This window comes from Callospermophilus lateralis, chromosome 1 (assembly GCF_048772815.1).
Source record: "Callospermophilus lateralis isolate mCalLat2 chromosome 1, mCalLat2.hap1, whole genome shotgun sequence".
NCBI classification, from domain to species: domain Eukaryota; kingdom Metazoa; phylum Chordata; class Mammalia; order Rodentia; family Sciuridae; genus Callospermophilus; species Callospermophilus lateralis.
The window spans coordinates 32,320,175-32,346,376 of record NC_135305.1 but is presented as its reverse complement, the minus strand read 5'-3'; the positions used below and the strand labels follow the sequence as shown (position 1 = coordinate 32,346,376).

The window sequence follows — 26,202 nt, the reverse complement described above, 5'->3', positions numbered from 1 at the left end:
GCTCCGAAAGGACTGGCTCTTCTTTTCCACGCCTATTTTCTCTAACTTGCTTGATTTCGGTTTCTTGATCTATTCCCGGTCTTTTCTCCATAAAGTCTGAGGAAACAGGAGGATCCTGGGTCTAAGGACACGACTCCTGGCTGCAGGCGCTGCAGTCCCAGCGAGCGATGGGATGGGGCGGGACGGGGCGGGACGGGGCGGGGCGGGGCGCGACCGGCCAATCCCGGGCCTGTCCGAACCTGGCTCGGCCGCAGGCAGGTTGGAGCTCCTAGCGGTCCGTGCATAAGTCCATCAGTCCGTTAGTCTGTCCAGGGCCATGGCGAAGCTGACGGTGCTCACCCTCATGGGGCTGGGACTGGCGCTTTTCAGAGATCACCGGTCTTCTTACGAGTAAGTTGGGTCGTGGTGAGGGCTGCAACCCTTGTCCCTCCCCTAAACCCCAGTGTAGTAACACCCCCACTCCCAAAGTAGGGTCCAGGCTCTTAACAGAAAATACAGACCTGTGCTGGATACATTTCCAACAGAGGTTTCGTCAATGTTTGTCCAGCTATCGTGTGCCACTTGTAAACACCCTTGCTCGTGGTCTGAGAGATGGACAAGTCATTGGCAGTGGTGAGTGGGGCAAGTTGTCAGTGTCATGAAGATCTGCGTGCTTTGGCTACAGATTGACTTCTCAACCTGGCTTTTTAAAAAAGGGTGGAGGGGGATAAGGGTTGGTGTTTTGTGAATTAGGGAAAGGACACCCCCCACCACCACCACCCCGTAGTGGCTGCCTGGTCACAGCACAAAGCTTCTGGCCACGGAGAATCTCAATTGGAAGCCACGTGGAGGGGGACGATCTGCATGTGGACCTAAGTAGGTAGGAGCAGATGCTCCCTGAAGTGGTCCACCTGCTCCAGTGGGTGCCAGTCAGGGAGGAGAGAATCATGGTGCTGCAATTGATGTCCTAGGTTCTAGCTCTTCCCTCTGAGTATGAGAATTTGAACAAATCACTTCACATCTCTAAATCTCAGCTGCTTCAATAAATTGAAATTGATAATACACACTCCTATAGGAAGCAACCAACACTGAGCTTGGGACATAGTAGCTATTCAATAAATGTTAGTTCCCTGCTTCTCTTTATTTAATAAAGCATTAAGGTGCTATGGAGGATGGTAAATTTTTGCAGGTGTTCAAAGTTTACAGATCATCCTACTCTCAGAGGCTTAGTCAAATAAGTCTTATTTACTCTGAAGTAAAACATTAATATAATGGAATCTTTTGGATTTTTAAAATATCTTATCACCTTACAGACTAATACATAGAAGCTCACATTCAGAATAGGTTTTTATGAATTATTGTGGAATTTTCTTTTAATTACTGCTATTTTTGAAATCACAAAATATTAGAAAAGTATTTGAAAAAAGTGTAGTTAGTGGTTCAGGCTTTTAGATGATGTAAAAATTAGCATGTGAATTTTCATTGATCACGGTACTGTTTGCTGCCAATGCGTTTATGTAGAGAGATATAGAGTGGGTACCGAGCTTCCTGGAGTAGTCCAGTCAGGGGAAAAAAGGAGACTGCACTTCTCTCCAGATGGTCCTAAAGCCTTGCTACTCAGAAGGGTCTATGGGCTAGCTGCATGGGTGGTAACTAGGAGTTCCTGAATGTGCAGAATCTCAGTGCCCCCTTCCCTTATACTATTGAATCTTATCAGCATTACTTAACAAACTCCCAGGAGATTTTTATGCACTTCTCTTCATATTTTGTCATTGTCCATGCTAGAACCAGAGCAAGAGATCCTGGATAATCAACAAGTGACCTTTATCCTCATTTTAGAGATAAGGTACCTGAGTCTCCAGAAAAATCATGAATCTGCCCAACATAGAAAATGGAAGCAACGATGTCCTGAAGCCTTCATCAGGAACAAGCCAAACCCCCAGAAAAGCACAACCTTTAAAATTCAGAGATGGCTATATGTTTGTGTGTGTTGGGGAGCGGGAGGGACTCACAAGAAATTATACAGGGGGAAACTTGTGGAAGCATACAAGGGATGCCTGCAGGGATTTCTTGAGCTTCTGAGGTGGGAGCTCTCAGAAGAAGGAATTGAGAATGCTCCTCTGGGGCATTATAGTCAGCTGCATATAACTTTGAGAGGTACATACTGCACAAGCCCAGGAAATGCCTAGGACAAGACAGAAATAGTTCCCCTCGTGTGCAGGTCCTGGAGGCGCTCATTCCTAAATGATTCATCATGATGCATGAATCCACTGTTTCCTTTATTTAGAAGGAATCCACAAAGCTAGCATGAATCTTTCAATGCATCTGTGCCACTCAGGCTTGTTCCAGGCAACACACTGTGTGGATAGAGGGTGGTGACCCTGAGTCAGATCTCCTTTCTCCAACTTTCAAGCCACTTTACCACTTTATACCAAGAAATTTTGAGCTTTTTCTCCACCTGAAAATTATGGAATAATAACCCACATTGCAGTAGCATATATAAAAAATCTGCTGCTTAATAAGTGCCCTATAGGGGCTGGAATTGGGGCTCAGAGGTAGAGTGCCTGCCTAGCATATGTGAGTCACTGGGTTTGATCCTCAGCACCACATAAAAATAAAATAAAGGTATTGTGTCCACTTATACCTAAACATAAATATTTTAAAAAATAAGTGCCCTATAATTGTTAGCTTTTATACCTGTCATATGTGATTTCAAAAATTCACTTAGGAAATCCAATGAATGATACCTGAATATTACCTTACCTCATTGAAACCCTAGGCTAAGGATAAATAACCTACCAACCCTCCAGTCTCCCCTATCAATGCATCCACAGCATTTTCTCCCTCTGATGTTCTAGCCTAGCAATGCCACAAAACAATTCAGAGGACATCTGCCAACCCCTCCCACTTGCAAAGTGCTGCATTGTGCTGGAAGTCATAGAAATCAATATGATAAAGCATTTGCTCACTGATTTCAGAGTGGATGGGGAGCAACAAGACCAAAAACTGATAACTGTAAAGCAACAGGACAAGAGACTTGAGAGATATGTAGGTGAGGTTCATGAGCATAAACTTAGGAGTACTAATCCTGTCATAGAAGAAGCTGTAGAAAGTCATGAGGATCCTGGGTGTCCCCACAGATAAGGAGATAAAGGGCCTCCTTGGATGGAGGGAAAAGAGTGAGCAAATGAAAAGGAGTATGAAAGGGACATAGGGAACAGAGTCCTCGGTATCATGTCACCTAATTCCAAATCCCAACTCTGCTCTTTTAAGCAAAGCAATGACATGTAAATGACTTAGTTTCTCTGTACCTCAGTTTTCTTACTTATAAAACAAGGAAAACACAAATCTTTGTCTCAAACGTGGCTAAGGAGATTAAATGAGGAAGTATGTGTGCGAGAGCTCTTAGCACAGGGCTTGGTGTATAGTAGGTCTTAAAAAGGAATTATTGAATGAACAGAGAGTGTGCCGTGAAGCTACAGAAAACTGACAGCTAAGGGTGACTGGCTTGAGTTCCAGATTGGGTTTCTTAATACACGAGGAAAACTTCTTGCTTTCTTTGGCTGGAAGCCAGGGTATATTTGCACTGAATAGTTCACAGTAAAGGTTGTGTGCTTTCTGGACAGAGTTCAGAGGCTTTTGAATCAAGGACATATCTCAGTATTGAACTTTATCTCTTTGACCTGGAACATTTGGACTTAATCAAGATATTTCCTGATAATTTGAGAAAAAGATAGAACAACATGAGTTAAATTACAGTGACACAGGCCAATGAACCTCAATGGGCTTCTTCTAGCTGTTTACTATTGTTATTTGTAAATTTTGCCTTGTTAGGGGGTTGAGTGTAGATTTGCATTTGCACTTGCGTTCCAATCCCAGTTTAGACATTTCATAACTATATGGTATTGGAAAGCCACTGATGTTAGTCATCTGTAACCCAGGAAAACAACCCCTTAGGGAGGTGTTTGCAGGTTGAATGAGGGTATGCACAGCACCTGAACTATGGTGTCAGTGATATCCTGTTGTGATACGACTCATTTGGGCCATAAATTGGAGCCCAAGGCAACTGGGAACAGGTTTAACACCTCCTTGCCTACTGTGGGCTCCTGTTAACTGTGATTATCCTGCCATTTTCAAGCTAGAGAGCATCTGTGGGGCAGGGGAGGGAAGCCTGAATTAGAAAAATAGCTGAACAGGTCCACCTTTCTCCATACTCAGTGAACCAATCACAGTTAACAAACCTTGTGAGCCAGGCAGCCTGCTTATTCCTTCCTATGTGGTTTTAAGTCTTTTTTTTTTTTTTTAGTTAATTTGACTATCTTGGGCTTTTTTCACAAGTTTTGGCCTATTCAACAAATTCATATCCTTGGATCCCTCCTCCTATGTCACTCTCTGTGTTGTCCTTGGATATGACCTTCACCCTTAACCTCTTGAACCCTACCATCATCATTGGGGTTCCTTAGCGGCACTCCATGAATATTCATTATGTGTCCCCCAGACTAGTGTCTTTCATAGTGACAGCTCTCAAAATCAGTGTAGTAGACCATGATCAACATTTTTAAATAAATGAAGTAGATTTGAGTAGAAAAGTTAAGAATGCATACATAGGTTAGAGTAAGTATCATTTTGAAATACTTGGTTTAGGGGTGTGTGTGTGTATGTGTGTGTGTGTAATAGAGAGAGAGAGCATGCATACACATGCATGTTTGTACCATGTAAAATGCTTTTCTTAATACAATTCTAAATATGCAAAGTTTGTAAGCCCCTACTCTATTATAAATTTTAACTTTCCCTTTATTGCAAACTTTTGTGATTATGACATGGGATTTCTGGGTTTTGTTTATTTATTTATTTTTTAAAGACTGGGTCTTGCTATGTTGCCTAGGCTGGACTTAAACTTCTGGCTCAAGTGATCCACCCACTTCAGCCTTCCAGTAGCTGGGACTGCAGGCATGCTCCACTGTGACCAGTTCTGATTTCCTTTTTGAAAATATCTTCTAGTTTTCCAGGTCATAGGGCAAATCCCAACTTCTCTTTGAAGTCTGTTTTCTAATTTCATGTCTATCACTCAGGGAGCCACAGTCTCTTGGCAGGCCAAACTATCTCTCCTATTTATTCATCTCTGTATCTCTAGCACCTGGCCTACTGGTTCTCTACCAATTGTGCATCCAAAAGAACTGTGGTGCTTTTACAAAGTGGGTTTATGGGCTCCCTTCCTAGCCTGTTAGGCCAGACAATCTTAGCAGGTGGGTAGAGTTGATACTCAATGGCATGTTAGTAGGAACATCTAAAAACTTTTTCTTAATGAACAAATGAAAGATCAATTGCCCTCAAATTCTTACCATTCGGTATAATGTTGATAAGAATTTTACCCAAAGTGTCTGGTCACCTCCAGCCCATCACCCTGTGAGACTGTGACTATAAGATATCATTTGTTCATATATATATATATATATATATATATATATATATATATATATATATGTAATCTCTTTGCTGTGCTAATGTCATGGTCCAATTTTTTCAAATGCCTCTTCAAATCTTTGCTATGTGTAGGCAGGCTGCTGGTGCTTTGTTCTAGCATCTGTTCATGTTTCCTTTGTCCTTCATTCAAATATTCCCCTATGATTTTTATGTGCTTGTATTTAATAAGTTGTTTGTGTGTAAATGTGTGCATTTTCATACATGCAGGTTTGTGTGGTGTATGTGTGTGTGTGTGTGTGTGTGTGTGTGTGAGAGAGAGAGAGAGAGAGAGAGAGAGAGAGAGAGAGAGAGATGCTTTTTTATAGGCTGGACTTGGGTATGATTTTATGAAGTGACAAAGCCTTTAGATACACTTACATTTTTCAAGTATTAGTCTGAAAGCAGATGCACAGTCCAAGCTGTGAAACCAGGCTGGGCAAATGGATAGGAAACCTGTCAATTGTTCTAAAATATCATGGGAGAAATTGGAACCATGTTGCCATTTGACCCCAACTATCCACCTTGTATTTCTTACACAATTAAAATAGTTCCTGTTCCTACAAAAGTGCATGGAGCAGACACTACATATCCCCTTTGTACATCTGTCCATCTTTGCACATAGGAGCCCTTACTCAACTAAATGTTGTATCCCATGCTCCCCATTGCTCTGACCTTGCATGGTAGAATTATGGGTGTTGGGGACCGCTGACTCTGGGGTTGCCTCCAAGATGAAGAGCAGTTAAGAAGAATTTTGTGAAATGCAGTTTAATTCTGAGAGTTTTATCTGTCCATTCCTTTCTCCCTCCTAGAGAACGACTTAATGCTTTCCGTGAAGTGAAACCTGTGGAACTTCCCAACTGTAATTTTGTTAAAGGAGTCGGTATGTATGTGAGAAGAGAAGGTGTCTCATTTGAACTGCTAGTATATCATCTTGCTATTTATTTTGTCCATATGCCTGTTTAATTTTGTTCAAAAAAACATTGTTGACCCAGGAGATTTTTATTAAGTCAGTAGTTAATTATGAAATACCACGTCATTTGACTTTTGTCTTCCCCAACATACTGCCAATGTGTTGGCCGTTTTGATTATTTGTTTTTGTTTGGTCAATAGAGCAGAAACAATAGTCAGAGGCATGTATGATTTCATGGTAATATAACCTGAGGAGAAAACAAAAGAAGGAAAGAAGAGGAAGACAAAGTGAGTAGAGAATGTATATATATATTTTTTAAGCTCTCACAGGCCTTGATAATTACCATGAGGCTTTTCTCCTCATGTATCTCTTTTAAAGTTGGAGAGGAAAATTTCCCCAGAACCTCTCAGCAGATTTCCCCTTAGATCTCATTAGTCAGATCTGAAGGACAGGCTGGGGCCCTAGCTGCAAAGGAAGCTGGGAAAGCAATTATTGGCCTCCATTGTGGGAGGCCAGCTTGTCAGCAAAAAGAGAGAGCCAGGAGAAAGTGACCCACAGAGTGTCCCAGAGCTCAGCGCCTCATCTGGTTTCAACCAACCAGCTTTGTTATTTGAGGACAGTTTGCTTAGTTCACGCTTTTGTTATTGTTTTGGGTGGGTGGTGTTTTTGTTTGTTTTTTAGAATTATTTATCTCAGTTGACTACAGTTCAGAAGGTAATGCCAGAACACTCATTCAGTTAGCATCATTAAACTTGGCCAGATATCTGAGGGCACAACATTTTTCTAGAAAAATATGTTATTAATATCATATATCACAAGGCATTTGAAAAGCATACATCTCCGTTAAAAGTATGAATACAAAAATAAGTAGTTTGTTTGTCCCTAGATTAATTAAAATTTGAAAATTTTACGTCTATTGAAAGCATGACAAACTTGAAGGGAGTCATATTTTATTGACATATTAATTGCAACTGCGCATTCTCAATCATCTAAAATGTATCCCCATTTAAAATTTAATCAAGCACTTGGAATTTAGTTGTATTTCTAATATAATATATTTATAGTAATATATTAAAATATTTCTTACATTATTAAAATATACTTAATAACAATGATATAGTAAAAATATTTTTTATATTTTTAATAAAATGTATTTATATAATAATATATTTCTAATATGGTTCTCAAACTGTTTAATTGATATTGGAGCTATTAATAAGGAGCTATAAAGTATCAATATATATTTATAGCTTGCATCTTTTAAAAAGACCACAGGCTTTTTTCAAATAATCACATCTTTTGAACATTTTGTGAATGTTCATGAGCTTTACTTAAGAGGTTTCAGATTCTGAAGACAAAGTTCTAGGACCTCATTTGAAATAAATACATCAAGTAAATTTTAATTACACTTGTTACATATATTAACATTTTATAAATTTCCATACAATTGCATCAATTCACCAATTTGAATGAAATGAATGAAAGGACGAATTATGCTGAACCTATTAAAGAAAATCTAATATATATCCTCATTTTTTAATCAAAAGTGTTGAAGAAATGTATCTTCAGTTTTCTGCAATAATATGAGCAAACTGTACTCTCTTCTGCAGAAGCAGGCTCTGAAGATTTAGAGATACTGCCTAATGGGCTGGCTTTCATCAGCTCCGTGAGTGTTTTCTTTCAATTATTGTGTTCTAGAACAATTTCTAGGAACTGGTCACTTAAGTCTTTCACTTAGGCCTTCTATGTACCAATGTCCACTTTCAAGTAAAATGGAGTCATCTGGCTTTCCCAGATGACATCTCCCACCCAGATGTCATGGTCATATATGCATTTGCTACAGGTGATGAGAGGTTTTGTGTGGGGTGAGCTGGTGCAACACGTGGCTTCCAGAGCCTTCTGTGGACCTATTGTACTAGGCAGTTAAGAGGCTTCCCGTGTGGCCCTATGGCCCAGAGCAGAGAATGTGAACCCATATGCCTCCCACCACCTCTGTCAGTACTTGATGTTAGTAATGTGCCTGCTTTTTCTCCACCATGCTTTTAAGGGATTAAAATATCCTGGCATAAAGAGTTTTGAGCCCGATAAACCTGGAAAAATACTTTTGATGGACCTGAATGAAGAAGATCCAGCAGTGTTGGAGTTGAAAATTACAGGAAGTAAATCAGATTTGTCTTCATTTAACCCTCATGGGATTAGCACATTCACAGATGAAGGTAACAATGCTTACTGTTGACTGAAAATCAAAAGCAAATAAAAAAAAAAAAAAAAAAAAACAACCCATGCCAGCGAATGAATATTTCTTCTCATCCAACCAGAGCTGAATTATGAATAATGTTCTTATATTTGGACCTTTGAACCATTTCTATATGTTAATTAAATATATGAAAGACACATGCTTGAAAATGCTAAAATATTTAAGATTTGCAAAGCTCCTAATTTAAAAAAAAACACCAACATTTACATTATCTATAATTATTATAACATTCAGCCTTAGTCATTATGGTTTTTTTGTTTTTTTAATTTTAAACACTTTGAAAGGCCCAGGTTATTTACAGGAATAGATTTTTGTCTGACGTCAGTCATCTGTGACATGTAGATCCAGGGACAGAAGGTCACCAGGGCCAGCTTTCCCTCAGCCCTGCCACCCTCAGTGCCCTCTGCCCCTGCTGACTCTGTTCACGCTGTTCCTCAGCACAACGTGTTCTCCCCTCCCTTGTGACTTTATCCCATTTTTCCTTCCTGTGTACTGTGCTGCCATATCCTTGATCTCTATAATGATCTTCAACCTCAGCTGCACCCAGAAACACCTGGGGAGTTAAAAAAAAAAAAGTCAAGGTGCCCTGGCCCCGGCCCCAGAAATTCTGAGTTCATTGGTCTGAGGGAGGTCTGGGAAGGAATACGTGTTAAAAGTTGTCCAGGTGATCTGTACTCACTGCCTCCATTTCCTCATCAGATGGCCCCTGCTTCCTGATTGTCCCCACTGTGGGTAGCTAAAATGGTTGCCTTGAAATCCATCAGTGAGGTCCTTGTTAACAAACATCCTTTTCCTCCCTCCCTCCTTCCTTCCTCCACCTCATTTTTCACGGTTGACCGCTTTCTCTTTCAAGAGGATTGTCCCTCCCTGATTTGCCGCTCACCTGTCCTAGCTCTATCTTACCAGGGTTTTCTTCTCCTGCTCCTGGTTTTGCCACTCGTTGATGGTTCTTTGGGCAGTTGCCCCCAGAGGTTCAAATTCATTTTTTTCTTGCCTCTTTACTTTCTCTATTTCAAAAACTTTAGACCAGGACCATTCTAGGAGAATATCTACAAATATGGGTTATTATTGCTATTTTCTTAACAGGTTTTCAATTCCATCACTGAAGGTAGTAATACATACTTGTTTGGGTTCCTTTCTTGAAGTCACTTGAAATTCAAAGTGTTGAAAAATAAATATGTATATTCATGGTCTTTCTATGGTCTCTCCACCCATTCACCACTATTAAATTTTTTTTTAAAAAAATTTTCAGGTGCTAAGAAATATGTTTGATATGGGTATGCTTTTCAGAATAAAATGGGGTGATGTTACACAGATTCTCCTATAAATTGCTTTTGCACTAAACACTGCATCATGATTCCTTTTTGTGCCAGTGCATTTAGAGCTAGTTCACTGTGGCCACTCAGGATCCAGCTGGGTGGAAAAACAGTAATACAGTCCTTTTGCTATTTAGCCCATTTCTATGTTTATGCTTATTACAAACAGTAGTGAAAGAAACTTTGTGGTTTTTTTGGTATTGGGAATTGAACTCAGGAATGCTTAACTCTTGAGTCATATCCATAGCCACCCCCCTTTTCTTTCTTTTTTTTTTTTTTTTTTTGGAGACAGGGTCTTGCTAATTGCCTGGCCTCACTAACTTGCTGAGGCTGACTTGACTTTGAGCTTGTGATCCTCCTGCCTCACCCTCCCAAGCTGCTGGGATTACAGGCATGCACCACAGCACCCAGCAAAAGAAATATTCTTACACATGGATCTTCTGTGAGTCTTTCCTTGGGATGAATTTCTAGAAGTAAAGTCTACTGCAAGAAATAAGAATCCGGGTTTTCATCCTTCTTTGTATTTGATTTCTGACCAACTCATTCACTAGCTCTCACCAGGGTTTCATGTGCTTTCCTTTCTTCTCTCTCAGTTTCAACATCCTGGTCCAGCCCCTCCTCTCTACAATCCTGAATTACTGCTGTAGTCTTAGGTCATGCTATTCCTTGACTCCAAGCCTCCAAGGAATAAGCCTTGAATCCTCACCTAATCTCTGACAAGGCTTATCCTGCCTTTCTACCTCTATGGCTTCAGCTTTGCTACTCTCTCTTTCTTTCTCTCTGTTCCAATCATAGCTTCACTATTAAGTTAATGTGTCAAAGAAGCTCCTGCCTCAGGGTCTTTGCACACACTCTTCCTTCAGCCTGGAACACACTTTCTCGGACATCCTCATGATTTGCTCTTTTATGTAACTCAATTTCTCTTAAGTCTCATTTTTCTCATCCTCAAAACCGTCATTTGCTCTAACATCACTTCATCAGAAACAACATCCCTGACTCCTATGAAGAACATGTCTCATAACCCCATATCTTTCTCCTGCTTCGTTTTTCCTTTGTAGCATTTCACATAAACATTTAGCATTGAATATAAACACTTATTGGCTGAATAGTTAACAACATCATTTTAGCTGGCTTCTATGTTCAGATCTCTTCAGTTCAATTAATTTGATCATGTCAGAGGTTTCCAAAGACTTACTACTGCTTCATAAGGTAAAGATCAGAATCTCACATCACTTGCCGACTCTGATCACACCTCTTTGACCTTTTGTCCCACAGAGGCACAGAAGTTGCTTCCATTTCCTACCATCTCTCTGTGATGTTCTTCTTACACGGTGTGAACCATACCTGGGCTCACCTTCTCCTAGACAGTTTCCACATCTCTATCCCTTCTAGTCAACTCTGTATTTTGCAGAGGCCATTTGGACTAGAAAGCTTATTATGCTCTTGGGAGTTTTAGTGTCAGTGATGCTCATTCTTAAATTGAGAGTTTTCTCCCCCTCTAATAGAGTTTGGAGTTTTTAGAGACTGTCACTTGTTCCTCCTGTAGCCACTTTTCTTTGGAGCAATCACGAATGTTCTCTCTACCAAGAGATGAAAATATTCCATCTGCCTGACATCCTAAGTACTAGTTGGAGGTGGGTTGAAATTGCTTTTTGGAGACAGAGCTGACAGCTGAAAGCTCAGTTAATGTTTCAATTTTTGTTTTTAATCTTCTCTCAGATAATGCTGTGTACCTGCTGGTGGTGAACCATCCAGATTTCAAGTCCACGGTGGAGGTGTTTAAATTTCAAGAAGAAGAAAAATCACTTTTGCATCTGAAAACCATTAGGCACAAACTTCTGCCTAGGTGCTGAGATGGCTCATCTCTGTCTTCTCCTTTAGCAGCAGTGAATGGTTCATCCACGTTTACTTTTTCCTTTGTGCAGAAAAAATACTCTTTGTGGTTATGGGAAGAGAGAGTTGAATGTGCCCTGGTCACATTCTTCAAATACCCAATGATCTCATTTCTTTCCAAATTATCTTCTCTGAATGAACTCTTCCACCCCAAATCTGTTCTCTGAACTTGAACTTATCTAAGGGTTACAGAAGAAGTCCCTGGCCTTTTTTTCTACTTGGCTGCTAACTAATTGGTCAATCTTCATGCAGTAACTCAATTTCTCTTAAGTCTCATTTTTCTCATCCTCAAAACCATCAGATAAGAAAGGAGAGGAAGAGGCACAGGTTTCCTATGTGCCAATCCCTTTCCTAGGTGCCTGCAAAGAGTACCACTCAAGGTTTACAAACACTGAGGAGGTTGAATGCTCTACTTCAATTATGCAGGTAGGGGCTGGGATTCTAAAAAATTGTAATAATTAGGAAGTAATCATTACTTTGGAAGGTAGTGTGAGATTGTTGTGCCCCATATTAGCCTCAAAAAAACAAATATTCATAAGGCAAGTGAGGAAGTTGACTTTGGATTGGGTTGACCAGGATTGAGAATCCGTGGGTGTTTCTCTTTCTCCTGGTGTTATATTGTCAAGGAGTCTAGTTGGGAGCCAACAAAGACAGGATTTAGATGCACTGGATTTGGGGGTCTTCTCTTAGATATGCATTTTGAATTTGTAGAAATGAGATCATTGGGTATTTGAAGAATGTAAAGTATGCCAAGATCTAACATAAGGAAAATAAGTAGGATGGCAAAGCTGAATGACAATAATTGCAATCACAACTTAATAAACTTCAGCTCTAAATCAGTTCCCGCACTAACCAATTTGAACTGATTTTTTAGTGACTTTTTATGAAACTCTCTGTAATTGGGTGCTATTATCATTCCCTTTGTGGATTTAAAAACATTGAGGCCTAGAGGATTTGCTAAGATGCCTCCAAAGACACCATTAGTCAACAGTGGAGCTGAGATTATGGTCCTGACAGTGTGAGTTCTAAAGTACTTTCCTGAACGACTATGAAATAGTGAAAAATTATTTGATTTGTTTCAACATTTAATCTTGGAAACCTCATGTTTGTCCAGTTTTCCAGATTAGGAGTTTTTTCTTTCTTTCTTTCTTTCTTTCTTTTTTTTTTTTTTTTTTTTTTTCTGGTCAAGTTGCAAAGATATTGGTCTTTGTCAGCATAGAACCTGACTGAAAGTAACTCTAGTGCCACAATTAAATAAAATTTAGCCACATGTACTTTTGCTCTGTGGTTGATGGTTGTTTATGCTATTACTATTCCAATTACTTCAGCCTGCTATTATTAATAATGTCACAACTATTATTATTGTTGGTCACTTACCATATGCCAGGCATGGTGACAAGGCCTTTATACTCATTTTATTTCACTCTTACCCTAGCCTTTCAAGGTACAGAGAGAAAACTGACATTCAGAGAAGTGGCTCAAAGTTTATTGACACACTCTGGTGCCCTGTTGTGACGATAGCAAGCAGGGTCAGGACTCAAGCAGAGTTTATCAGATTTCAAAGCTCTTGCTCTAAACCATTCCATTCTGCTGCTCTTTATGAAAAGCAGGCAAACGGTAGGAAAGCATACTAATTTCAGAAATTTATTTTTTTAAAAAAAGAGAAAGTAGATCCAGCTTGCAGATTTATGTCTGGAGCCTGTACTAATCCTAAACCCCTAGACCTTTTTTCATGTAGTAATAGTGACTCCCATTGATTGAGGATTTATTGGGTGTTAGGCTCCTGGCAAAGCACACAACAGGCATTGTTTCATTGTAATTCCCACTGCAACTCCACAAATTAAGATTTTGACCCTTGGTCTTCTACTAATGAGCTGTATGACTTTGGGAAAATCACTTAACCTCTCTTAACAGATGAGAAAACTGAGGCTCTGCATGCTTGTCTCATTGGTCCCAGAGCCCAGCACTGCGTCAGAGCTGATACACTGGCCATTACGCACCCTGCAATAGAGCAAGGATAATTTTCTCTCAGATCATGGCCCCGGGGAACTTCCATCACCTCAATCAGCAAAGAATGACTCACTTATGTGTTTGCTATTGTACCTATTAAAGCAGAAAAATAGACTCATATATCTTACATTTTCAGAAACAGAGAGAGAATCCTAATAGAAAAGAAAATAGGCAAGCATCCTATTTCTGAACTTTCTTGTTCATGGACATCTTATTCCATTGAGAATCATAAAACTTTAAAGCTGGAAGATAAACCAGTGACTCATCCTCATTTTACAGATAAGGAAACTGAGGCCCTGACACGTGAAGGATTGATTTTCCCTAGATTGCAAAGCTAAGGTAGCAAAGATTTAACTAAAATGTGTTGCTAGTTCAGTGTTTTGTTTGTTTGTTTGTTTTGGGGGGGTTATTGTTTGTTTTTCATTGCCTTAATCTAAGGACTGATAGGAGCCAGTTCCCTGTGAGCACAGATTCATCTTGCTCTGACAATTATGCTATGGCTGAATTTAAATGATCACTGAATTTATACCCACACCATGCCGCCTCTTTTAAGATATAGCTAATAGGATTTTTATGTTACAGTGCTATTATGACCTCTTAAGAGTTCACAGAACAATTTATTATCTTTAAAAAAAAAACAGTTTTTAGTTGTAGATGGACACAAACTTTTGTTTTATTTATTTATTTTTATGTGGTGCTGAGGATTGAACTCAGTGCTTCACACATGCTAGGCAAGTGCTCTACCACTGAGCCACAACCCCAGCCCACAATTTCTTATCTTTGAGGATGGGAGAAATAGGACTGCTTTCACATTGATTCTGTGCCATTATAGCTAGAGTGAAAGCTCATCCCATATCTTGATTTAGGAATAGACATGAATGAATGCCAGCTCCCAAGCCTGAACTTTACAGCACCTTCACCTGTATATATTATGTGTTTGAATTGCAGTTTGAATGATATCGTCGCTGTGGGACCTGAGCATTTTTATGCCACAAATGATCACTATTTTATTGATCCATACTTACGATCCTGGGAGATGTACTTGGGTTTAGCCTGGTCATATGTGGTTTACTATAGTCCCGATGAAGTTCGAGTGGCGGCAGAAGGATTTGACTTTGCTAATGGAATCAACATTTCACCTGATGGCAAGTATGTGCACTCTTTACATCGTAATGGATTTATCTGGGTTCTCAGTAGATGTCTTTAGAATGTTGTAGTTATTTTGAAATGACTTGATACATATTGTCTTAGGAAGATGAAGTTAGAAAAAGAAAAGTAAAATATCTTAATCCTTTGAGGGTAAAATTTATCAGATCAAACATTTACATTTTGTGAAGATGTACTGTGTTTTATTTAAGGGGGAAAAAGTACATTTCAAGAGAGGAAACCATAATAAACATTTAATATTACCCAAACAGCTTTGTTTTGAAGCAAGATTTTTTGGGGTGTGTGTGTACTATGATTAAACTCAGAGGCACTGGATCACTGATCCACATTCCCATCCCTATTTTGTATTTTATTTAGAGACAGGGTCTCACTGAGTTGCTTAGCACCTTGCTTTTGCTGAGGCTGGCTTTGAACTCACAATTCTCCTGCCTCAACCTTCCAAGCTGCTGGAATTACAAGTATGAGCCACTTTGCCCAGCCTAAAGGAATATTTTTGAGTATATAACAAAATTAACAATACATAGGAGTGTGTGTGTTTGTGTATATATATATATATATATATATATATATATATATATATATATATTGTTCTGTGACAAGATGAGGAACATCAAAATGTAAATTAAGCACTGCTTTCTTGAGTCTTCAATGAAAGGAAAGAGTCTTCTTAACTCAGCAGCTTGCTTAGTAATGTGCTTGATTTATAATATTATCTCATGGCAGCCTTGCAATGATGCACAGAGCAGCATAGGTCTAGGGACCACACTGTGGTCATCCACAGTATGGATATATCTACATGAAATTAGGAAAAAAGTAAAATATCACACACACATCCAATATATTTTATAAATATATAAAATACATCCAGCCCTCTATACCCTTCCTCATCTTGTATCATCAAGGATTTCAGAGTGTTCGTAACATATACTTAGAAGAAGAAGCATGGGACGCTTTCAATTATTCATATTGTCCCCTGGCTTTAACAATGAAAGATAATCATGCCATCATATCTCTTCTTGTTTTGGGGTGCACTGTGCTTCGCTAACCAGCACTCTTTTGGGTATGTTATGTTTCATTCTGAAAAACACTAAGCCCGCAGGGTTGGGGCAGGCTCAGGACAAAGGGTGTGGAGGACTTTTCTCCATCTAGGCCAAGCATCCTGACTTCTCTCGTATTTTCTCTGGCCTAAAACAAGGTACTGCTGCTGAGGGGCTTTTCTGTAGCTTCCTGGAGGAACAATTCTCTGTACTCTAAAATGAAGAACCTAGTTTCTCTGAGGTGTAATCTGTAGGCATAGTACTAATGTAGAAAAATAGGGTTAGTTTAGGAATTGAACATTTTCATCCATATATAGGAATATAAATATGAATATATGTAAAAATATACATGAAAGTATTTAAATGGATATAACTTTGTGTATAGCTATTTTTCTTTTGAGATAGATGTTCCAATTTGTTTTAGTTATAGTTTATGATTATGCAACTGAATATATATGAAAATTTCTGAGCAGGAATTTGGTTGCTGTGGGGGTATACTCATAGACATATGAATTTATATAAACATACATAGGAATATATATGTGAAAATATACATATGGTTATTCAAACTAAAAAAATAAAATAAAATTTAAAAATACAGAACCTGGGACTCACCACTACATTGAAAGTTGTCTGTTGCTCCCAGAAATTAAGAGCTCGTGTTAGGACTGATCAGGGATTAGTAGGTTTCCACTTTTAGGATTAACTTCTCAGAGATTAAACCCCTTTGTGTGCTGTGAACTCATTGAGCTCTTTCAGAATTTAGTGCTTTGAGATGTGTGCTGTTTTCCAGTCTCTAGGCAAAGTTCTTCCCCAGGAAGAGTTATTACAACTCCCTGTAACCTTCTGAATTGCATTACCTCAAGCACTTTGATGCAGTTCTTGCTTCTTTGAAGGTATGTCTACATATCCGAGTTGCTGGCTCATAAGATTCATGTGTATGAAAAGCACGCTAATTGGACTTTAACTCTGTTGAAGGTAAGATGTATTAACACTATAAGTTTGCAGAGTGATAATTAGATTCTAATTGATTTGTGAAATTAAAAGTGAGGAAAAAAGAATTGTCTAATTGAAGTGGGTGAGAACCCATTTTTCACTTCGTTATTAAGAGCCGTCTGCATCATTTTGTGTCTGTTGTTCACTTTGACTCAATTGCAGAGCGGGAACAGCAGGCCACACCTCACCTGGGAGACTTTGATTCTTTCTGTTCTAGTGAATTTAAGTTTGGATGGCGTTCGCAGGTCCCTTCTCTCTCCCTTTTCCTTCTTTCGTTCTCTTTTTCTCTCCCCTTTTCTTTTATTCTCTCTGTTGATGGAAAAGCCAAGAAACAGCCTCAGGACAGGGCACTGTTCCCTCTGCTTGGGAACATATCTCCATGGCTGCCTCTGTCATTTCTGTCCAGTTTTTACTGAAATGTCATCACAGCAAAACCCTTTCTCATCAGATAGTCTACCTGGAACCCACCCCCACTTATTTCCTAACTCTTCTACTCCTTATCATTGCTTTCAGCATTTATTAGCATCATAGTGTACATTTGGCTTGTCTTCTTTATTATCTGACCCACCCCCTGCCCCACACTCAAGAATGTACGTTCCACCAGGACGGATTTTTTTTTTTCTTTCTTTGCAACAATTTTCAACACTCAGTAGACATTCGACAAATAATTGTTCAATTAATATGGTTGGGCTGGGTGAGGGTCAGGGGTTCACCCTCTGCCCCCATCAATTCTGGTCCAGATTGAAGGTTTGGGTCAAAAGGGGTAAAAAACACAAAGGAGAGGAAAGAAAAACTATGAGCAAGGTGGACCATTCCGACAGCAGCTCTAGCCCTGAAAAAACCACCTGGCACTGCTGTCCTGCTGCCCACGCAGAGCGAAGCACTGTCACTGCCTGTCTTAGAACTGTGCCCATCAACATTTTCAAGCACTGTCATGACAGGCCTCACTCTGAGAAAATTACCTTGAAACGACTTCAAATGTAACATCGTGTTTGACATTAAAAATCACTGGCAGGGCTAGTTCGGTATTAGCTGAAGTAAAATGGAACTTTGCACACTTACACTGGCTGAGGGAATAAAAACAGACTGTGGTTTAACAGTAGGTACTTCTGTAAACTGAAAGTTAAAGAATTTTGTAGCAGAACCCAATCCAAGACACCTTCCACACAGAGTGTTGGGCCCTGCTCCTGCCCAGGCCAGGTTGAAGGCAAGCCTTGTTTTCAGATTGGGATCCCACTTTGGGCAACAGACCATGCCTGTTTCACTTCAGAGCAACCAACCCAGCAGAGGCCAACCCCTCAAATATAATGCTGATCTTTCTCTTGAACGATCATATTCATTAATATCTCAGAATGCCACATAATTTGATAAAATAGCTGAGCCCAATTGTAAAGCTTATGATGAGGCATGTTTATGCTTATGTCCTTCCAACATGTGTTATACCCACATAATGGAAGATTATTTGACTTCAAAAAGGAATGATTTGGTAATCCCAGCGGCTTGGGAGGCTGAGGCAGGAGGATCTCAAGTTCAAAGCCAGCCTCAACAAAAGCAAGGTACTAATAAGCAATTCAATGAGACCCTGTCTCTAAATAAAAAGTATAAAATAAGGCTGGGGATGTGGCTCAGTGGTCAAGTGCTCCTGAGTTCAATCCCTGGTACCTGCTGCACCACCAAAAAGAATGATTTTCTGACACATGCTACACTGTGGATGAACTGTGAAGACATTAAGTGAAATAAGCCAGACACTAAAGGAGTGATTGTGATTCCAATGATCTGAAGTACCTAGAACAGGCAAATTCATAGAAACAGAAAGTGGAATGGTGGTTACCAGGGGCTGGGGGGGAAGACAAATGGAGAGTTATTGTTTAATGGTTACAGAGTTTCTGTTTGGGATGCTTAAAGTTATAAAGATGGATGGATGGTGGTGACGGTTTCATGACATTGTAAACGTACATATGTCATGGAGTTGTACACATATAAGTCAAGATAGCAAATTTTATGAGATATATATATATAGATAGATAGATATAATGATATATATCTATATATATCAATAAAAATAATTCTCCTTTTCCTCCAAAAAAAGATTATAAGACTCAATGAATTAGTCTTACCTCAATGAACTTCAATTTTTTAAAAATTGAGATATTTATTAACAGAGAATACAGTTTTTCCCACAGAGAATAATTTGTTTTAAGGAGAGGAAAATCTTCTCCACTTGTCTTTATGAGACTCTGAGGTGTGATACACATGCCCACTCTGATGAGGTGGGATGGCTAGGTATTACATGTTTGCAAAGCAACAGCTTATTTACAGACCCAGGACGGGCTTCCCGCTGGGCCAGCAGCTCTTCTTTGGTACTGCTGGGTACTCTCCAGGTGCTGAGCTCCTCAGAGCATGTGGTAGGAGCTCAGTCCTTGAGTGTGGAATGGGTGGGACCCCAGGCTTCTGGGTCCTTTCTCCACTTTCACCTCCCACTCTCATCTCACCTGGCTTTCGAGCACCATGGAATTTGCCAATTGGCTGTACCCCATCCAAAGACAATAATGGATTCCCGAGAATCACGTTTTCCTTACTTAAACAATCTAGTGTGTCAGGGCAGCGTGCTGACATTGGGACAGATGCAGGGAGGGTGGAAGAGGAAGTCTGGAGCTGATCTTGACCAGGGGTGTTTGCCCAGCCATCTCCTCTGGCTAATCTTGCCTGTTTCCAGGCTAAGTAGGGAGTGCTAGCCCTGCGAGGCAGTGAGAATGAAGCTCTGCTGAGCCCTCTAATCCCTCTGAGGACACGTGGGGACAGCCCTCATTTTCAGTAGGAAGCGGAGGGCCTTGTTGGCTGTCTGCAGGTCTGCAGCTGCCTACCCACGCTCTGGCCTTTGCAGTGAGTCACGACCAGTTATTTACAGGGTCCCTGGGCACTAAGGTACGCGGTAGATATTGTTTCTCTGATGAGAGTTAGAGGTAAACAAATAGATGGGATTTCTTTCTGGTAGAAGGCAGCCAAGATGATGAATGGTGGAATTAAGAATCGTTGCTATTATTTATGATACTGGTACAAAGCCTCGACAGCAATCTGGGCAGTCATCACACGCTTGCAACTTATATTTAGAGAATAAACAGCAGAAGAACAGGGAGTTGAATAACATTAAGAAACTGAAGAACAAACTTTTCCTCAACTCCAAGGCAAAAATTAGACCCTGGGTGATCATTTCTTTGCCGGCGGCACAGCCTGTGATTAGCCATGAAAGACCCTACATTTCATCCATGTTCACATCAGAAATGGATCTACATTTCCTGGTTGTTTTATGAATTCTTACAAAAATATCATTTGCACATGCCATTTTAGAAGGAATTGCTTTATGCTGCACTTAAAACTTGAAAAAAAAGTTTTAGATTTCGGCACAGATGTTAGTACAAATGATTTTATTTAACTTTTAACAGTCTTTTTTTTTTTTTTTTTTTGCTTTCTGAATCTTTCCCCATCTGTCCTGGAAACCAACAAAATACTAGTATATATAGAAGGCCAGAGGAAACAGAAGAATTCCTTGAATGCTATTAGAATGGTATAGAATTATTGTGTCCCCAGAAGCAGCCACGTAGTGAGCAAGGATGAGAGGATACCTTTCCCTGGCATATTGCTGCACCACTTCTCAATTTTTCTCACTCCCTATCTTTTTGTTCTTTCCTTGCTCTTAAACTTGGAAGTCCCTCGACTTTGACACACTTGTGGATAACATATCCGTGGATCCCGTGACGGGGGACCTTTGGGTTGGTTGCCATCCCAATGGCATGAAGATTTTCTTCTACGACCCAGAGAATCCTCCTGCCTCAGAGGTTAGTTTGAAAAGCGAAGTAGATCAATGACCTTATTTCCAGCTACTGTTTTGCAGCAAACATAGTTCTCAATTCTATGTGCAAATAAAAAAGGGGACATGGATAGGTGATCCAACTGATTAGAAATAAAAAGGACTTTCAGACATGTTTTCCTCAGGGTCTAGATAGGAAACAGATGGTACATTTAAACTGGTTATTTTGAGGGGAGTTTAATAAAGGTGTTGTTTACAAAGAGGTGGGCATAGTGTAGAGACATTAACCAGGGATAACCTCAGGGCTAGCAAGTGGGAAGGAAATGACTAAAAAATCAAGAACAAGAAGGGAGCAGTGGGGCTGGGCTTGTGGCTCAGTGGTAGAGCGCGTGCCTTGCACATGTGAGACCCTGGGTTCGATCCTCAGCACCACATTAAAATAAATAAATAACTAAAAATAAAGATATTGTGTCCATCTACAACTAAAAAATATTTTAAAAAAAGAAAGATGAAAGGAGCAGTGGACTGGTGATGTAGCTTGGTGGTAGAGGGCTTGATCTCTAGCACTGCCAAGAAAATAAAAATAAAAAGGAGTGGTGTGTGGTGTGGTGTGGTGTGTGGAGAGGGTCATCTGAGAGGAACAGCTTGTGGTTGAGGGATGTAGCCAACCAGCAGCAACACCACAGGGAGGTGGCTGAGCATAATTACCTCAGCTCCCTCTCAGTCTGACCACCACTGCTGCTGCTTTGAGGCTGAGAGCACAGGAGTCTCCTTCAAAGTAGGCCCTGGTACAAGTCAGAGCAGAGTGGGGTGTGGCCTCTAGGGCTGGGTTGAGGAACCCCAGCATTGGATGGGTCCGTATCTTTATTTCAGTAATGAGTTTCTCCAACTTGGAAATTCTCAATCGTTTAAAAACATAATCGTGCCACGCTACAATGGTTTAACTCTTTGTTACCTGCCTTCTTGTTCAACTCCCCCTTCCTGGGTGTCAGAACTGTCTCTCTCAATTCTGTGGCAGATTGGCTTCAGGACCCTGTGTTTACAAAAGGATCAATATCTTATATAAAACTGAAAAATATTTTCATGGAACCTATACACATCCTCCCATGTAGTTTAAATCACTCTAGATCACTTCTCATAGCTAATACAATATAAATGCCATATAATAGTTATGCTATGTTATTTAGGAAAGAATGACAAGGAAAAAACTTTATATGTGTTCAGTACAGACATATTATTCTTTTTCCAATATTTCTCATATGAAGCTGATTGGATTTGTGCAGATATGGAATCCAGGGATATGGAAGGCTGTATACATACAAGTCAATGTAGTGGACCAGTCCTAAAAGCATAATTAGCCATCCTCTCAGAATATTCCCTAAAGATGGGGACATAAATCATTTGCTAGAATTTGTTTTGGCTTAAAGTCCTCTTCTTCCACTTTTGTTATAATACTGAAAGATTCCAGTTTTTTTTTTTTTTGATCCATGATCTCTATTTAGCAGACTATTTTGCAGTGCAAATAATAAGAATCTGAAGCTCACTTTACCATAGGCATTTGGACTTTGACTATCACCTACCTGGTGTTTTCTATTTTGAGTTTTCAGTATATGCTAAGTGTCATTATTATTTATATTGAATACATGATATTGTTTTTTGACATTTATCTACCTCAGTGTTTTAAAAGCTTAGGTTTAAGTCTGTCTCCCAACCAAAAACGAAAGGAAAAATGACTGTATCTCCTGGATTAAAAAACAAACAAACAAACAAACAAAAAAACCACAAAAGTGGATTTCCAGGGCTGGAGTTGTGGCTTAGTGGTAGAGCGCTTGCCTGGCATGAGTGAGGCTCTGGGTTTGATCCTAGGCATCACATATAAATAAATAAATAAAACAAAAGATCATTGACAACCAAAAAAAGTATTAAAAAAGTGGACTTCCAGGGCTTGGGATGTGGCTCAAGTGGTAGCACGCTCTCCTGGCATGCGTGAGGCACTGGGTTCAATCCTCAGCACCACATAAAAATAAAATAAAGATATTGTGTCCACATAAAACTAAAAAATAAACATTAAAAAAAGTGGACTTCCAATTTCCTATCTTTTCTTTCTAGGTTTACAGGAAATTCTGATCATGGTTAATGTCAATCCTTTGTGCCTTTTCCTCATTTTTAGCTATTAGGATTGCTGAGTGGCGTGTTACATAGAATTGAAGGAATGTATGCCGGGGAGTGTTCACTGTTTAGAACTGAACAGAATGTTAGATTCTAATATGTTCTTGCTTGTTAGCTCATTTGGTGAACTCGGGGCATTTGCTATACCATGGACATGGTTTGTTGTCCTGGAAAAAAGTGTTTCCTTTCTAATGATGGATCTGGTGAGGAATAGCAAAAGGTAATAACAATCCATTATCTAATGTTCTTCCCAACTGAAAAGCAATTTAGTCTTATTAACAAGAAGCTGAGTTAAGCCAGGATACACCACCATCCTTGAAGTTAATACTGTATTTTAAACACTATAGCAATTTCCTAAGACATCTATCTTTGGTGCCAGCTATTCTAAAGAAGTCATTTTGAATGCTCCCATTGATCCTTTCATATTCAGGCACTGGCCTCCCTGGACAGCCATATTTGGTGTTCTGTGTGTAGACATCCTTTCTTTAAGTAATCATACTTTATCTTAATTGAAAGGGAATTTAGAAATAATCTAGTCTCACCCATCTCCTTCTATAGTTGAGAAACAAATGGTAAGCAGAAGATCCAAGACACGACCCAGGTCTCCCCCTTCAATGTAATGCTTTCCATATTAGGTCAAATCATATAAAATGGCTATTTTTGTCAGCCAGCAAGAATGATCGAATGTTTGTATTTCATGTGAGTCTAATACAACACCGCAGTGGTGCTGATGGTGCAAATTCTTAACTAAGTGAAGGAAGTTGAACTTATAAAATCTTACACATTTGGAGATTGGACCTTAAGTTCAGAAGAATGGTTCAGTGTGGTACAGAAAGGTGGTTTGGTGTGGGGAGGATGTCATATTACCCTCTGCCCCTTCCCTATATTTAAAAGCCAGGAATTAAGGGTAAGCATCCAAATTCCTAGCTCATCTAAAACTATATAAACACATACCTGAATTCCAGCATGGTAATCATTCCACTGTTGCTGAGTAATGGTCTCCACTTTTCCCTAACACCTCACACTCAGGCTATGCTTCTCTTTCACATTTCTTGCCTAGTCCCTGTAAATCTGTGTGCTCACTACCCTCGTTAAAGATCACATGATCAAAAACTGACAGTTTTCAAATGGGGAAACAGGTTATCATAAATATAGAGTAATTTTGGTACAAAATACCATATATGTAACTCCATGAGGTAATATGGTTTCTTATGGAGAAATGGCTCCGTGCTTTGAGTTGTTTTAAGTAACTTTTAAAAAATGTTAAGCTCACATTATTTCTTTGATAGGTGCTTCGAATCCAGAACATCTTAACAGAAGAACCCAAAGTGAAACTGGTTTATGCAGAAAATGGCACAGTGTTGCAAGGCTGCTCAGTAGCCTCTGTGTACAAGGGGAAACTGCTGATCGGCACCGTGTATCACAAAGCACTTTACTGTGAACTCTAACAGGATGACTTGCCAGAGTTATGGAATGCGGAGGCCCATCATTTCCACCAATTGCCACAGTCTAAGGGGCTGCAGTGATCTCCATTGATGTCAGTTGCATATCATGAGGCTGAGAGCAAATCTGGAGAGTGAAGCTCCTTTGACAATACACAATCCAATTAGTCTTGGAATACTTGGAAATCTCATTTACCAGTGGAAAATTATTATTAAATAATAATTTAATAATAATTAAATTATTAAAATGGCTAAATTTATTATATCAATTGTCAGGTCCTAAATAATTTTACTGTATGTTACTCATTAGGAACTTTCCCTAAAACGGATTCCATGAAAGTGTCTTGCTGCTTCGCTAATTCATGTTCAGACAACCAGAGAGCAGGATGAGCTGTGTCACAACTCCAGTTCTCAGGGATTCCAGGTCACATGCCAGAACATGCACGTGCTCTGCAAGGCAACCCCCACCCCCACCACACACACCTCCTCAGTGAAGCCACTGGGGAACCTGCCCCGTCAGAGTTGCCCCGTTTTCCCCTCTTTGACTCCGTGCTCATGTGACTCTCTCAGGAAACAGTGGCCAATTTTAGTAGCGTTCTCCTTTTATTCTTCAATTCTCCTGTGGCAATGGCGTGTAGGAAAATCTTAAAATTTGGGGGAGTGGTATCACACCTTAAAATTATGAGTGCCTTTTATCTTGGCATCAATAGTATCTTTTAGATTTCATTGCCCTGGAGAAGGAGGGAATTTGCTCACTCCAAAGACTGGGCACAGAATGTAGTAATTGATTCAGGTCATGTTAAGTGTCCCAAAGTCAATACTGCTATTCAGTGGTGGAAGAGGTTTTATTTTTTTTTATTTTTATTTTTTATTGTTGTTGTTGTTATTTTTCCCCAGTGTAACTTGCTATGGAAATTGAGAAAGAAAATAAAAAGGGAAAGGTAAACAAACAAAAATCAGGAAAGATGAACCACCACTTTTTGCCATCGTTCAAGGACATGGCTAGGAATAAAACGTGACTTTATCATTTTGTTGTGAATGCCGACGTAAAAAGGTTAACACACCTCATTTGTCTGTCTGTTTTGAAGATAGGACTTTCAGGCCAGATTCTTTCTCTGGGACACTAAGGCAGTCACTTAAAGTATTTTTAAGGCACTTGTCCTATTGTTGGTGTTGTGATTTTGGTCCAGCATTTTGGGAAAAAATGTTTTGCCAATAAGTTGAGAATTGCCAAAAGTTTGAGACCACTGATCCTTTGATTTAATAAAAAATATTTTTGTTTTGATCAAAAAAACTTTCATCAGGATTCACATTATTTTGTCCACCATTTCAGAGAGCATAACACCAAGTGCCTTATGAGTGCTCAATTACTCAGTGATACCGTCTATACACAACCCAGGAAGTACTGCTTGTCACAGTCAACAAATGATGCTTAGGAAATAAATAAATAAAACCTCACATATTTCCTTCAAAAAGAATCTCTTACCTAGCCTCCATGCATCTTCAATAAAATAACCATATTCTGTTCTTTTTTTATTATTGATGGAATAAGAAGATTCTGCAAAAAAAAAAAAAAAACCTAACTTCACATAGCATAGATTCAAGTTCAGAAAGGGACACCCCTTGGTTAGGGGTTTAACACACACTCATAGAAAGAGGAAAACTGCCTAATTCTCATTTGTTCTGTGATGCCCACATCTAAATATTTGTATTGTCAAAGGTTTAGTTCTAGATAGGTTATATGTATGAGAAAGA

At 39.5% G+C, this 26,202-nt stretch overlaps 1 protein-coding gene across 1 annotated transcript; it reads left to right on the top strand.

Annotated features, from left to right (window-relative positions):
• The first annotated feature begins 284 nt into the window (after positions 1 to 284).
• On the top strand, positions 285 to 24,692 carry Pon1 (paraoxonase 1). Its single transcript, XM_076861375.1, has 9 exons — positions 285 to 390; positions 6,252 to 6,322; positions 7,963 to 8,018; positions 8,400 to 8,568; positions 11,645 to 11,771; positions 14,777 to 14,977; positions 16,929 to 17,010; positions 20,736 to 20,864; positions 24,295 to 24,692. Exons 1-9 carry the CDS (start codon positions 317 to 319, stop codon positions 24,451 to 24,453), a joined length of 1,068 nt encoding a protein of 355 aa, XP_076717490.1. The 5' UTR covers positions 285 to 316; the 3' UTR covers positions 24,454 to 24,692.
• Positions 24,693 to 26,202: the final 1,510 nt, after the last annotated feature.

Coding starts and splice junctions, on each gene's coding strand:
- Pon1 (XM_076861375.1), top strand. CDS start 317: ATGGCGAAGCTGACGGTGCTCACCCTCATGGGGCTGGGACTGGCGCTT. Junction 6,323..7,962: donor TAATTTTGTTAAAGGAGTCG/GTATGTATGTGA, acceptor TCTCTTCTGCAG/AAGCAGGCTCTGAAGATTTA. Junction 8,569..11,644: donor TAGCACATTCACAGATGAAG/GTAACAATGCTT, acceptor ATCTTCTCTCAG/ATAATGCTGTGTACCTGCTG.